Source organism: Mesocricetus auratus, unplaced genomic scaffold (genome assembly GCF_017639785.1).
Source record: "Mesocricetus auratus isolate SY011 unplaced genomic scaffold, BCM_Maur_2.0 Super-Scaffold_100018, whole genome shotgun sequence".
Taxonomy (NCBI): domain Eukaryota; kingdom Metazoa; phylum Chordata; class Mammalia; order Rodentia; family Cricetidae; genus Mesocricetus; species Mesocricetus auratus.
In genome coordinates this window covers 38,329,879-38,344,618 of record NW_024429199.1, presented here as the reverse complement: position 1 = coordinate 38,344,618, position 14,740 = coordinate 38,329,879, and the positions used below count along the sequence as shown (strand labels likewise).

The 14,740-nt window shown below is 41.9% G+C and overlaps 1 protein-coding gene across 2 annotated transcripts in view; it reads right to left on the bottom strand.

Moving 5' to 3' along the window:
• The window catches only part of Esr1 (estrogen receptor 1), a 336,108-nt gene that overhangs the window by 201,466 nt on the left and 119,902 nt on the right, over positions 1–14,740 (bottom strand). For both annotated transcript variants that reach the window (XM_013126759.3, NM_001281325.1), the window contains 1 exon segment: positions 4,548–4,738. In XM_013126759.3, the coding sequence (XP_012982213.1) occupies positions 4,548–4,738 (191 nt within the window).

The window sequence follows — 14,740 nt, the reverse complement described above, 5'->3', positions numbered from 1 at the left end:
CTCCCTCTCCCCCTCCCTCCCTCCCTCCCTCCCTCCCTCCCTCCCTCCCTCCCTCCCTCTCTCTCTCTCTCTCTCTCTCTCTCTCTCTCTCTCTCTCGCTCGCTCTCAGTTTTCCTCCTTGAATTCAAGGCCCCCCACTGCATTAAACCTTAACCAGGCATCATCTTGGAACCATTTCCCCCTGTCCAGTTACCCTGCGAGCTTACACGTGCCTTCATCATGTGTGTCTGATTCAATACTGAACAACTTCATCACACAACCGTTAGAGTGTGGTGATGGCATAGTTTGATAGTATACAGATAGGCTGGGTCTCCCTGTTGTATTCTGGAAGTACAATGGAAGAGGAACAGTGGGTTTATAGGATGCTTTCTCCTTGCAATAAAACACATGGTAAAACCTGAGAACTGAAGCGATAACCTGATTATGTAACTCAGCTCGCAGTCTCTATGTAAAGAAACAATTCTAGCCTGCAGGGATTAATAAATTAACAAAATATCCAACTTCATCTCTCTAACTTTTAAATGGGATCCTTTATTTTGCTTTTAAGAAAAAGATACTTTCAACTGAGGCCATTACTCAGTTCCTTAAGCAATCAAGTTTGTGCACTAAGTAGGGGGTGAAAATGTGTATACTTTCAAGTCCAACACTTTGGCTCTTCAACCAAGACACTCAGGAAGAGAATAATCTGATGTCTACTCCTTTCCAGCTCTCCTCTTCAGTAACCAGGCAAACAAACAAACGCAGTCTCAGCATCTTCAGGGCTTTCCACCCACGAGTCAGACCCTTCACTGTCCTCAACTATATTTGAGGGTCACTGCGATTTATAAACAGCCACGGTAGTTCAGGAAAACTTTTAGTTCCAAGTTATCAAGACTCAGAGAAGCAAACAGGACTGGAAACCTGCTGCACTTGCTGGTCTATTCTTTCGTATGGCTGGGAACAGGTAAAGCATATGGAAACGCTACCAAATGGAAAAGAAATCACACGCTGCTCCTTGACACAGCCTCAGATGAAATGCACAGGCTCCGGGAACACCACTGTTTACAAGGACAGCAAAGTAACCTTGTTAATTGCTATCGCAGAACTATAGTCTGTAGTCCTTCTGGACCTCAATCATTGGTTTGCCCAGATGACTAAACAAATACTCATCCCTGCCTCCCTCCACTTTGCCCTCCTGCCGTTTTTCTTCAGACTCATCTGAATTAGTAACAATTCTTGAGGAGTCTTACTCACTGTTCTGTGGGACCAAGTGAAGTGTGGAGTCCTATGAGAGTCGGCATCCACCCCTACCTCAACATTTGTCAGTTTCTGACTATTTTATAAACTCAGTGCCAGGAGGGACCAGTTCTCTCCCCATCTTCTGGGTCTATGCACTGTGCTTTGTGTAGAACAAGTATCCAATAACTACATGACCTTAGTAAATACGGTGACTTTAATCACTGTTAGGTCTCATGCTATGCTTGTTCCTAGGATTCTTTCAGAACTCTGGACTCAAGGGTTACCCTGTTTCAGAAACCCTTGATATGACCACACCATAATGCATAAGAAGTCTCTGAAACCAGGTGACTCAACTTTACTGAAATCCTATTTAATCTGTTATATAAAATGGAGATAAGAGATACATATTTTGACTATCAAAAAGTAAATGAAACTCTTGGTCAGGAAGTGGTGGTGCGTACCTTTTATCCCAGCACTCAGGAGGCAGAGACAGGTGGATCTCTTTGAATTTAAGTCCAGCCTGGTCTACAGAGCTAGTTCCAGGACAGTTCCAAAGCTACACAGAGAGGTTTAACCCTGTCTCAAAAAACAAGGAAAGTAAGGGAAATTCTTAAATCTGAACTTGAGATAATGCTATGCTAACAAAATGTTTATTATGTAAGCTTATATTTTCCTCACTGTTTTTGTAAGTTTTTCTTCTTTTTTCATTGTTTTCTGTCCTGATGCCTTAATGTTTAAAGCCAATACTAAGTTTGGTGGTGTTTTATTTGGCATGCTCCTAATGGTATACAAATATAATGGAAACTAATATTGCTATTGCGTCTTTCAATCTCAACAACATCAAATTCACAGGCAGCAATAGTTTCTCCAATTGTACTCACTTGTTTTTGTCATCTTTGTCTATCCATACACACCTACTCTCTGACTGTACCATGAAAGGAACTTGTCTCTAGTTTCCCAAATGAAGTCTAAATTTTTTGAGATTGCTTAATGTGTCTTACACATCTTTTAACTTCCCCTCAGAACATCTAGATGAATATAGACTACATTCTTATAAAATAGGAATAACCAAAACGTTCGGTTTAAAAATCTACCTTCTTAAAACCTCCTTTCATAAATAATGACACTTGGATCACACAAACACAAATAAAAATTAAATCATGGACCACGGATACTATTGCCCACAGGTCACATCTGGTCAATTACCTATATTTATAGTTATTTGGGTTGGTAGCCACTTCCACTTATTTGCATATCAGCCCTGGCCACGCCTGCATATTTGTATATTATCCCACTTATCTACTGCTGCTAATTCCTACTTTTCTCCCTATGTTCTAGAGTTAGTGACTGCGACAAAGCAGTGTCGCCTGCAAAGGCTAAAACGGACGTTATTTTGATCCTTTAAACAGAAATCTTTATGACCACTGCCCTAAACACTGTTTGCTGATGAGAAAAGCTCGGTCTCACTAAATGGCTTCTCCAAGTGCGTAGCTGAGCATATCCACTAATCACACCTTTTTCATGTACGTATGTGTGTTTGTGGAGGTCTAAAGTTGATGTCGAATGTGTTCATCAATCAATTTCCACTTGATTTACTAAGGCATGGTCTTCCATTGAAACCAGAGTTCAACCATTCTAATTGGTCTGTCCATTCAAGTTACCCCAGGGGTCGCCTGTCTCTGCCTCCTTCAGGCTGGGATTGTGGGAAAGGCTTACATACCTGGCTTTTTACATAGGTTCTGGGGATCCAAACTCCTACCTTCGCTTGGTGACAAGTGCTTTACTCACTGATCAATTTCCCTAGAGTCCAAATACCTGTTTTTAAAAGCTTAAATTTTCCTCATTGATTTTTTTTGCATGTGCAATAATATTATTGGTGAAAACAATGACAACTTAGATTTTACTAAATAAAATAAAAAGTAAAACCACAAATTAAGATGTTTGCCAAAAGGCCTATAAAGTTTACGTTAACCTAAAGCCAGATTTAAATTTTCTTTTTCTGAACTAAAATGGTATCAGATAATAAAATTAATGGTCTATATGAGATACATTCAAGCACAACAAGGAGTTGCTATAGAGAATATCATTAATTTTTGTAGGAACACAGACAAAAGAGTCCAAGTCTCACAGCAGAATTCTAAAAGATGTTGAAAGCAATAAGTGTCAAGGAAAATGCTTTTAAAATGGACCACATTGACCTCACAGCTACTCTATTAAGATATGAACAGCTTTTTAAAATGTTCTTCCAGTTGTGGAGGAAGGATAAATAGTGTGTACCATCCCCCGGTCGGTACCCCACATCAGAGCAGTAAAGAGGCACAGCACAAAGTTCCTGAGACTCTCTTCTTGGGTCAGTGTCTATTAATCTAGCAGGCTCTAATTTTCAATGAGTTCCTTAAGCCCGCATGTCTGTAGAAGGAATCGCAGAAGTAGTCTTCGTATTTCACTAGGTTCTAAGGGTAATGGAGTAAGAAGAAGGAAAAATACCCCACAGCTAAAACAAAACATAAAATCAGTAAGCCCAAAGCACCAACACACCTCTGTCCCTATCCAAAGGGCTTTAGCACATATATCCTAAGTAGTCAAAATGACTGACATTTTCCACAGGTATTTTGCATAATGCAACATTACTGGCATTTCTGAAGTAGCAACAGCATATAGCTGATGATATATCAGAAAAGCTTCACTTGCTAAACTACATACAAACAGGGATTGAGGCAAACAGGAGAGTGAAATGGTACAGTTGGTTCTTATGACCACGTGGTACCGATGGTATGTCCCTCTTAGAAGTCATCAGACATTGAATCTGCTCATGTTAGCAGAAAGGTCATGTCATCCATTGAGTCAAGAAAGACGGAAGACAGGAAAAGAACAATTTGAATCAGAATCGGTTTGGAGCAAAGATCAGAACAGACTATTTACCTGGACAAGGCCAAGATCGAGAGATGATTGTGTGCAGACAATACCACACCACATCGAAGAAGCTTCGCTGCCGATAGAATAAGGATGTACACCTGCCATTCCTGAGTCAAGCCAGAGACAGTTCTCTGTACACTTGAGATCCAGCTACTAATACTTAGGGTGGAGCTGCTTAGAGCTGTCTGCAGTTTGCCAGGAGGAAGCAGACATTCTCAGCCACAGCTTCCTGGCACATCCGCTCCTCCTTGGAGTCTATCTCTCCTCCAGGTTTCCACCAAGGATAACAGAGGAACTCTCTAGCTGTTCATGTTTTGTTCAAACAGCTTTGTACAGAGACCTTGTCTTCTTTTCTTGTTCTCCTCTGTTTTGGGGGTTATAAATATAGTAATTTTTAGACAGCACACTATTACCTTGAATACTTCTCTTGAAGAAAGCCTTGCAGCCTTCACAGGACCAGACCCCATAATGGTAGCCAGAGGCGTAGTCATTGCACACTGCACAGTAGCGAGTCTCCTTGACAGACTCCATGGCCATGCTTCCTTTCTCGCTGCTGCTGGACAGTCTCTCTCGGCCACTCTGGCGTCGATTATCAGAATTAGATCTGGTGGGGGGAAGCAGGGGAGAGCAAACACAGTGAGTCCATTAGCATTTGTGAAGCATGCCTTGTATTTTCCGCTAAAGAAGAAGAGACGCTTTATTCTGGCATTTTGAATAATGACTCATAATATCCTCTGATCTTTCAATGTCTCTTGCTGGCTCTTGCAGCAATGGGTGTTTACCTCTTACATTCACCTTGAAGAAAAACTAACTTGTTTAAGAAATGGATTGCATACCCCCAGAACAGATTATTATCCATAAAGCAACAAAATGGATTTAGCAGGTTTCTAGCAAATGTCTCAGAGATTCACAATTAATTCAGAACCAAGAGACACCAATCTCATTCCAATTCTAGGCCAACAAAGGGTCTTTAGGAAACAGAGACAAAGCCTAAAGCAGCTGCAGGATTTGGAGCTGGAATGAAATCATGACCTGTAGAGACTACACACAGAAAACTACAAATTTAAATTCCTCTACTGCTGCTGTCTGTTATGGGGAAAGCCTGAATGACCATTTTTACAACTTGACACTACAATTTGAAGATGCAATGCTTGTGTATTCAGACACTTGGAATGGGAAGAGCTGGGGGACACAAATGGTTACCCCATCCCTTCAAGCCTTCATGGAATGAGCAAATTCCACGAATGAAGCTGGAAACGCACAGGAAGAAAGTTGAGCTCTGGGGGAACCAAGAAAATAGGGGAGAAAAAAGTTTCAAGAACACTTTACAAAATGAGTTTATTTTCAATACTGTCAAATAGGATGGAGAAATTCCACAAGAGAACTGCTAATGTGAATTTAGGCTTGAGCAAAGAGTTCTCAAGGGGAGGGTAGAGAGACCCTCTCCTACCAAAACCCCATGGTGGAAGAGTGGATGGAGTGAAGAGGTAAGGAAGACTGTTTTGGTGTGTGTGTGTGTGTGTGTGTGTGTGTGTGTGTGTGTGTGTGTGTGTGTGTATACTTATGTGAAGACTGGAATAGAGAAAACAAGAGTGCAGTTAGCAAATCTAAGACTCCAAAAGTGGTTTCAGAATGAAAGAGACTGGCAAGCTCCCCATGCAGGCTGAAGTGAACAGTCCCTGGCAGACAATGATACACAAGAGTAAGTTTGCATTTCTCATCTCATCCTGAAAAGGGCTGAACTGACACTATGTTGACCAAGACATTCAAGACATGTTCAGACAAATAAAGATGATGTAAGAGAATTGGATGAGCATAGCCAAAAACCCAGCACAGTGCCTGTACGGAGTTTGCACTCAATAATAGAAGGATTTTATTAATTAGTTGAGATATATGTTACCTTCATATATCTATGTGTGGTCCATGTGTGTAGAGATACCCTTAGAAGTCAGAGGCATCGGATTCTCTGGAGGTGGAGCTACAGATAAATTTTAGCTTCCTGATGCAGATGCTGGGAACCAAACAGGTTCTCTAGAAGAATAGCAAGTGCTCTTAGCCACTGAGCCATCTCTCCAGCTCCTCATATAATGTATCTTGATCACATTCACTCACTGCCTACCATCTCCTCCAAGATCTACGCCTCCTTCACTATACCTACCTAACTTGTATACTCTTTTTCTTTTAAACCCATCAAATCCAACCTGTACTACTACTCATGTGCTGTTGGATATGTGGTCATCTTCTTGAGTGTGCACAATTGTCTTAATTACTGTGAAGGGATGGCATGACCTTACAAAGGAAAACATTTATTGGGGCTCATGGTTGTAGAGGGTTAGAACCCGTGATCACCATGAGGGGGAATATGGCAGTAGTCACGCAGGCAGGCGTGCTGCTGGAGCACTAGCTGAGAGCTTTCATCTGATTCACAAGTGTGAGGCACAGAGAGAGAGCGTGCGCGTGCCACTAACTGGGATGGTGTGGGCTTTTGAAACCTCCAGTCTGTGGTGCACTCAGCAATAGGGACTTAATGACATTTTCCGGATGATAACCAAGAGCAATGGCAGGAGTTGGAACTGCTTGAGGGTCTATGAGACCTCAGGGCCAGCACCCCCAAAAGAAGAAACCGACACCTGGCACTGGGCTTTGTAATGATATATTTAAATGAAGTGAATTTTCAGAGGTGTTTATGGAAGAGAGAGAGGGTGACAGGCATTGGAAGTAATAGGTGGGAAAGTTCCCATGAGACGTTCAAAGCCAACTAACATGGAGGAAGAGCTCCCACGACCTTTTGGTTAAGGAAGCTCCTGTTTCCCGCTTCCTATCCCCATCACGTCCCTAACAGCAAAGCCACGCGGACTCTCATTGGCCCTCTCCTCATAAGCCTTGCCTTCCTTTCATCTCAGATTTCATAACCATCCCCTGCCCTTCTTCCTCATTAATACTGTATACAATATTTTAATGGTTCATAAACTACACAGGCCCATAAAACTCACAAAATATTGGCTCCTTGGTTTGAGTACAGCTGAGTTGGCCAATGTTTTCCACTCTAAATAACTTAGCTCTGAGGTTGGAAGCCTCAAATAGGATTCTTTTACTTTTTAATGATCCTCAGAGAGCACCGGCTCGAAGCTTCCAATTCTTGTTCATGTTCGGTTGCCCATCCTTTCCATTTCATCATTGTGTTGCTGAACTCCCCTATCAATCTCCAGTCTTTTTACTGTTTGTTTACTAACGTCTTCTGCATGATTCAAGCCAGTAGGAAGCAGCTGTGGACATTTAAGTAGATAAGCCCAATGCCTTGGGGGATGGGAGTGGATAATGAACTATTATGAACTGGACAAATAGTATCTTTTCAAAAAATAAATTCATCTTTATTGTTAACTGTGTATGGGCACACATATGCATGCATATTAGTAAGGGTTTACGGGGAAGTACCTATGAGCCCGGGACATCAGGTCCCCTTAGAGCTGGAGTTACAGGCTTTTATCAGCTGCCCAGTATGAGTACTTGGAACCAAACTCCAGTCCTCTGTAAGAGAAGTATGGGATTTTAACTGATAAACCATCTCTCCGGACCCAAATTTAGTGCCTTGTACCTTATTAATTGTTGCACCTTCAGTTCAGTGCCTACCACACAGTAGGCATTCAATACAAGTTTGTTGACTGAACAAACAAAGGTAACTATACATGGGAAAGAGATCTAATGGGTTAAATATCCTCTCAACCATGCATATTTATTAAAATAGATTTGACTACTGAACAACAGGTATTTGGGATACACAGGTTTGTCTACAAGTAGAGCCTAGGAACGTAGGGGAAATTGGGAAAAACATTAACATGTCACAATGTCACCAAATAGAGAGAGAGGAATAATTTATTCCTTAATTAACTACAATAAGTTATACAAAAAGATACAGAAAATTTAACTTCATAATACTGCTCTTAGTAACCCCAATTTTAAAAAAAAAGAACTCATTGGTTCATCAAATTGGACACTCATGTAACAGTTGCTTTGGTCTGTTGGTGGCTCCCTTCCTGGGCTAATAAGAATGGTTCATGTGCTACCTCCCCACAGGAGATCTGTCACTCAACAGTTTATCCACAGGAAGGACACAAAGGAAGATGGCTGCAAGAAAGGCCCAGATTCAGAAAGTAACATGAAGGGTAGGAGATGGAGAGACTGGAATTTGTACTTCGGGAGGAGAAAGGGACTGGCAAGGTCTGGTAGAGTTCCCATTCAAACAGTAACTACGGAGTCAGTTTTGAACATTACCGACACCATCTATCTCTGCCTTTGGCATCCTGAAGGCAATTACCAACAGAATTGCCAGAAAATGGGAACGGGGAAAGATGAAGTGTATGGAGACTACTCCCAAGGCCGAGTCCAACAATGCCCACCCTACCACACACCTAGGCTCCCAACCTTCTGCAGGTAGACACCACAGGTCTGGGGTAGTGTTTCAAACCCTCCTGGGGAGGTGAAACGATGGATGCTTAACCCCATGGTAGCCCAACATGCACAAAGCTACAGACGATTCTGCAGGGCCCTTCTCACTGGCCAATGGCAGCCTAGAGGGGGGCACCAAGGAAGAGAGCAAAACTCTTCCTGTAAAACTCAGGATGAGACTCAAGGGCAACAGCACCCTCCTCAATGAGGGACCACTCATTCACCCATAAAACAAGAGGCTGAATTGACAAAAATAGGGGGTCCAATAGCTGAGAATCCATCCAACCTGAGGCTGCCTGGGGCAGGGAAGAGCATAGACCCACCCACCATCTTCTACCAATATCCATTCTCCATCATCCAGCAGGAAGGAACACGGATGAAATTCCAATCCAAGCAACAATAGGCAAAAGACCCCAGCTGAGGACATTACCGGGCTGCTTTGAGCCTGTTAACCCGATAGCCAACTGTCCACATCATCACTGCATCACATAGCCTGCACTGATCTCATCTAGAGGCAAGTCTTTGGGGTGATAATACCCAACGTTTGTTTTTTTTAAAACCTAGTCTTTCTTACGTTCTTAATTATTCCTATCTTGCTCAAGTTGAAACGTCTAAGAACTTCATTTTTAATATGTAATAAAGGTTTACAATTTGGTTTCTTTCTTTCTCTTTTTTTTTTCAAACAAAGTCAACAGACCACAAGCCCTTGTTAGTAAAAGGTCTTAAATTTTTAGGGACTAGAAAGCAAAAAAGACGGGTGGGAGTGGGGGGCTTGGGAAGGGGCTCAGCTTCCAACACCCACACAGTTCAAAAACCAACTGCCCTGTATTTTTTGGCTGCAGTAAAATACACACAAAAAATTACTGTGTTAAGCATTTCAAGTGTTAAGTACATTCATGTTGATGTACAATCAATATTTAGGATTCTTCATCTCTTTAAACTAAGCTGCATACATTAAGCAATAACTCCTGCCTTAACCCTTCCCTCAGCTTCTCTCAGTCATCCTCCTACCCTCTGACTCAGTGGATGCCACCGTTCTACAGCTGCATCTAACGGGGTCATATAGTATCTGAGTGTTTGCGGTCTGGCATATGTATGCAGGATAATGTCTTTCAGTTTCCACCCATGCAGTCCCATGTCCTAAAAATTCTCTTTCCCGTTTTTCTTTTACTGGTTGTTGCTGGTTTTTGTTTGTTTGTTTTGTTTTTTGAGATAGGCTCTTACTCTGTATCCCAAAATGGCCCTTAACTCAGTATGTAGCCCAAGTTTATCTCAAACTCAGGATCCTACATCCTCAACCTGTGGATTGCAGGTGAGTACCACTTTGTGGGCTAGAATTTCTTTCCCTTTTTCAACTGAATAATATTCCATTGTATATATCTACCATACGTTGTTTAAGCCTTTATTCATTGATTTAATATACGTGTGTGATTAGATACCCATATACATAGTACATTTATACATATACATCATATACATATGCATATACATATGGGTCATTTCTACCTTTGAGTTATTGTGAATAATGTTGTATGAGCATGATTAAACAAATATTACATCAAGACCCACACTTTAATTCTTTCAGATAGTCATAAGTAGAATTGCTAGAACATAAGATAATTCTAAGGTATGTATATGTGAGCGTGCATGGTAGTGTATTGTTGTGAGTGCAGGTGTTGTTCTTTAGGAACAACCTACCTTACCTTTTGAGACAAAGTCTCTCACTAAGGCTTGGGGCTTGCCCATTAGGGTCGGCTGACTGGCAGGCAAGCCCTGGGGATCCACCTTTCTGCACTTCCTCGGCACCTGGATGACAAACACATGCTACTACCATGCTGGGTTTTATGGGAGTGGCAGGAATCGAATGTGTGTCCTCATGTCTGCTCAGCAAGTACATTCCTATTTCCCTAGCCCTGTAATTATAATGTATTAAGTATTTGTCATGAGGTTTTCCATAATGGCTACACCATCTTACATTTCCACCAAGCACAAACGTTTTACACTTTGGTTTCTCCTGCTAGCTTTTTGGTGGTAGTTTTCTTGTCACTGTTGTTATTTGCAGTCATCCCGATGGCTGTAATGAGAAAACTATAGTGTTTAAGATTTCATTTGTCATGAATTCCTCTCTTGCAGCTATTCTTAATGTTCAGAACCTTGAAATAGTTTATTCCTGTTCCGAACATCAGAAGTTTGCCTGGGCTTCGACTCTTCTGCTATGAGCTACATTATTCCTTCAGCTGAATCCTTTCCATTCCTCATGCATACCTCAACTCAAATGCTGACCCAGTAAATAGTGATAGTAAGCAGATTCATCAGTCAATGAATCAATGAGGCAGCCATGTTCACAATATAAATGGACTGTGTAAAATTTGTGTCTAAAGTATCAGCAAAAGATTAAAAACAAGAGTATCTGGAGAAGTGCAAGAAATATATGCTGTGTCACGGCAAAGTGTCACTCATTAGATGAGTCTGGATTGCCAAAAAACCAACATGGGCTACAATGAACATGGCCTACAAAAGCAGAAGGCATCCCAAAGAAGAGAGAGAAATGTTTACTACCCGTATTGCTAAGTGTCAGCCAAGATGGAGATCATGCATATAACATTAGCAATCATGCTGACTGGGACCAGCCATGTTCTAGGAAGATTCTCAAAATGCTATGAAACTTCATTTTGATAGGAGGAGTCCACATCTGAACACAGACCTGATCACACTAGTGGGTCCTTGGAGGAGTCTACACTGGAAGACGTCTATATCTCTATATCAGACTTGATTATAATAGTAGGCATGCTGGCTAGTTTTATGTCAACTTGACACAAGCCAGCAGAGTCATTTTGGAAAAAGGAACCTCAGTTGAGAAAATATCCCGACCAGACCGGCCTATGGGCAAGACTGTGGTGCATTTTCTTGATTGATGATGGATGTGAGAGGGTTCAGCCTATTGTGGGTGGGACCACCCTGGTTGGGGTCCCTGGGTGCTATAAGAGAGCAGACTGAGCAAGCTGTGAGGAGCAAGCCAGGAAAGAACACTCATCCACTGTTTCTGCATCGGCTCCCGCCTCCAGGTTCCCACCCTGTTTGAGTTCCTGTCCTGACTTCCTTCTGTGATGACTGTGATATGGAACTGTAAGCTGAAATAAGCTCTTTCTTACCAAGGTTGTTTATGGTCATGGTGTCTTATCACAGACACAGAAACACTAAGACAGCAGGTCACCAGGGTGAGTCCATACATGAGCTCAGATCTGTTCACAATGGTGGATCATTAGGAGGCGCCCGTGTCTGAGGTCAGACCAGACCCTAATGGTGGATCACTGGGAGGGATCCACACCTTGGATCAGAATCACACTCTGAGAACTTGGCACCAACCTGGGATTATCTGTTAGACTGAATCCAACAGACAAGCCTTGAGACTGGCCCCAGCGCCACCTCTTTCTTCTGATCACTACCCCGCCGTGGTCCACTGCGCCTGTCACACAGACCTGGCATTGTCAGCCTCATGCCTCCTTGGTAGGAAGCGTGTCAGCTACGTTGACATCAATCTTTCTTTCACTCTCTCAGCTTCCGACATCCTGTCCCCACTTTGGTTTCCTTTATTTTTCACACAATCAAAACAATTTGTTCTTACCATTTCCATGTTCAAGATATCTTTAGGTTCTACCTTCCTGGCGGGGCAGGGGGAAGCTTCACAAACTCTACCCAAGTCTTTGGCCCTTGTTTTGTTGTAATTAAAAGATGAATCAATTATTTAGCAACATTTTTGTTTTTAAAAAAAATCACTTTTACCGGACGTTGGTGGCGCAAGCCTTTAATCCCAGCACTCAGGAGGCAGAAGCAGGTAGATCTCTGTGAGTTCGAGGCCAGCCTGGTCTACTGAGTGAGTTTCAGGACAGGCTCCAAAACAGTACAGAGAAACCTGTCTCAAAAAAAAATCACTTTTTTCTTATAATAGTCTTTCTCACTGAATAATCAAGAAATCTTTAAAGCTTTGCAATTGTGAAGAACACAAGCGATTCAAGCGCAGAATAATGGCAGAGAAAAGGTGGACAGAAGCAAGACATACGTTAAAAGAAGAGGGCAAGAAGGAGGAGGAGCCAGCATCATTTGCCTATGGAAACTGGAAACCCAGCTGCCTTGATTTGGCTTTCCTTATGTCAACTGATGGCTAAGAACTTTCAAGAGGTCACTCCACCAACAATATTACATAATCGACACAATGAAAGAAAATCTAAAAGCATTTACACATATTCCAGAAACATAGACTCTCTTGAATCAAGAAAAGTGGTACATAATAAAAATGCTAGTTGAAAAGATTTTCACTAATCAACGAAAAGTTTAAAGCTCAGTGTAATCAAACACTACTATTCTTCCAGCCATAAATAATGGTACCAGCTAGCCGAAAGCATTATTACTCTGCTAACCTAGCTTTTTGCTTAATGCTCAGAGTCTTAGATTCTACAAGAAATGTTTTTGCAACAGGTGTCCACTCCTTAGGAAACAGTTTAATTATAGTGATATTAAAATAACTTAATTTTTCCTTACCAAAGTCATTCCCCAATGCTATGTATACTCAAAATTCCCTCCACTTTCTCCTCATAGCACTCATCATTGTTTCCAATAGTACAGGGAGATGGTAAATGATAAGGGTACATTCTCCTCATAAACAGTAAACTCCAATATGGAATGAATCATGTCTTATTTTGCCCTAATTTCAACTGGCAAACAGTAGATCCTGAATAAAAGCTTGCTAGATATCCATCCTGTGTTCAACCAATCATATTTAGTCAACTTTTTCTTCAAAATACTCCCACCTTTCCTTTCTGTTCCTTGTTTTCCATCATTCATTTCTGGGAGATCAATAATAAACTTTGAATTACAAATAATGACTGTTTGTTTCCTATTGTTTCTCAAATTCACCCTGCCAGCTACTTCACAATGGATTGTCACAAAACACTATATTCATCTTTCAGTAATTTATTATAGAATACATACATGGGCTGCTACTTTTTTTTGTTTTTGTTTTTTACGAGACAGGGTTTCTCTGTATTATTTTCGAGGCTGTCAGTCCAGCCCAGCCTCGAACTCACAGAGATCCGCCTGCCTCTGCCTCCTAAGTGCTGGGATTAAAGGCATGTGCCACCACCGCCCGGCTGGGTTGCTACTTTTAAAGAAGCCATGGACCAGTATTAGGGCAACTAACATTCTAAAAGTATCTGGAAAATACATATGAACAAAACACTCAAGTTTCTGCCTGTGTTCTTAGGGGAGTTATAACCAGGAAAAAGTTAAGGTTTTTTTGTTTTTGTTTTTGTTTTTGTTTTTGTTTTTGTTTTTACAAGACAGGGTTTCTCTGTATTGTTTTGGAGGCTGTCAGACCAGCCCAGCCTCAAACTCACAAAGATCCACCTGCCTCTGCCTCCCGAGTGCTGGGATAAAAGGCGTGCGCCACCACTGCCCAGCAAAAGTTAAGTTAAAAAAAATCATTAAAAGAATTCAGCCCAAGTTTTTTTTTATAATATATATATTTTATTTTAGAAACACTCTTATTTACATCGGTCCTCCCATTCCCTCACCCTCCCATCCTCCCAAGCTCCCCACCAAACCCAACCCACTCCCCCATCCATTCCCCAGGGATAGTGAGGCCCTCCACGTGGATCATCAAAGTCCACCACATAATTTGAGGGAGGGCCTAGGCCCTCCTTTACGTATCTGGGCTGCAATAGTGTCCCTCCATAGGGAATGGGCTCCCAAAGTCCATTGTGCTCTAGGGATAAACACTGCCTCCACTGTTAGAGGTCCCATAGTCTGCCCAGGCCTCCTAACTGGCACCACATTCAGAGATCTTGGTTCGGTCCAATGCTGGTTCCCCAGCTTTACAATTAGGGTCTCTGTGCTCTCACTAGGTCAGGTCAACTGTTTCTGTGGGTTTCTCCAGGACCATCTTGACTCCTTTGCTCTTCCCTACTCCCTCTCCACAACTGGATTCCAGAAGTATGGCTCAGTGTTTAGCTGTTCGTGCCTGTTTCTGCTTAGATCAGCTACTGGATGAAGGCTCTCACTCAGGATGCTTTCTTCCAGTTCCATCCATTTGCCTGAGAATTTCAAGACTTTATTGTTTTTTTCCCAAGTAATACTCCATTGTGTAAATATACCACATTTTCTG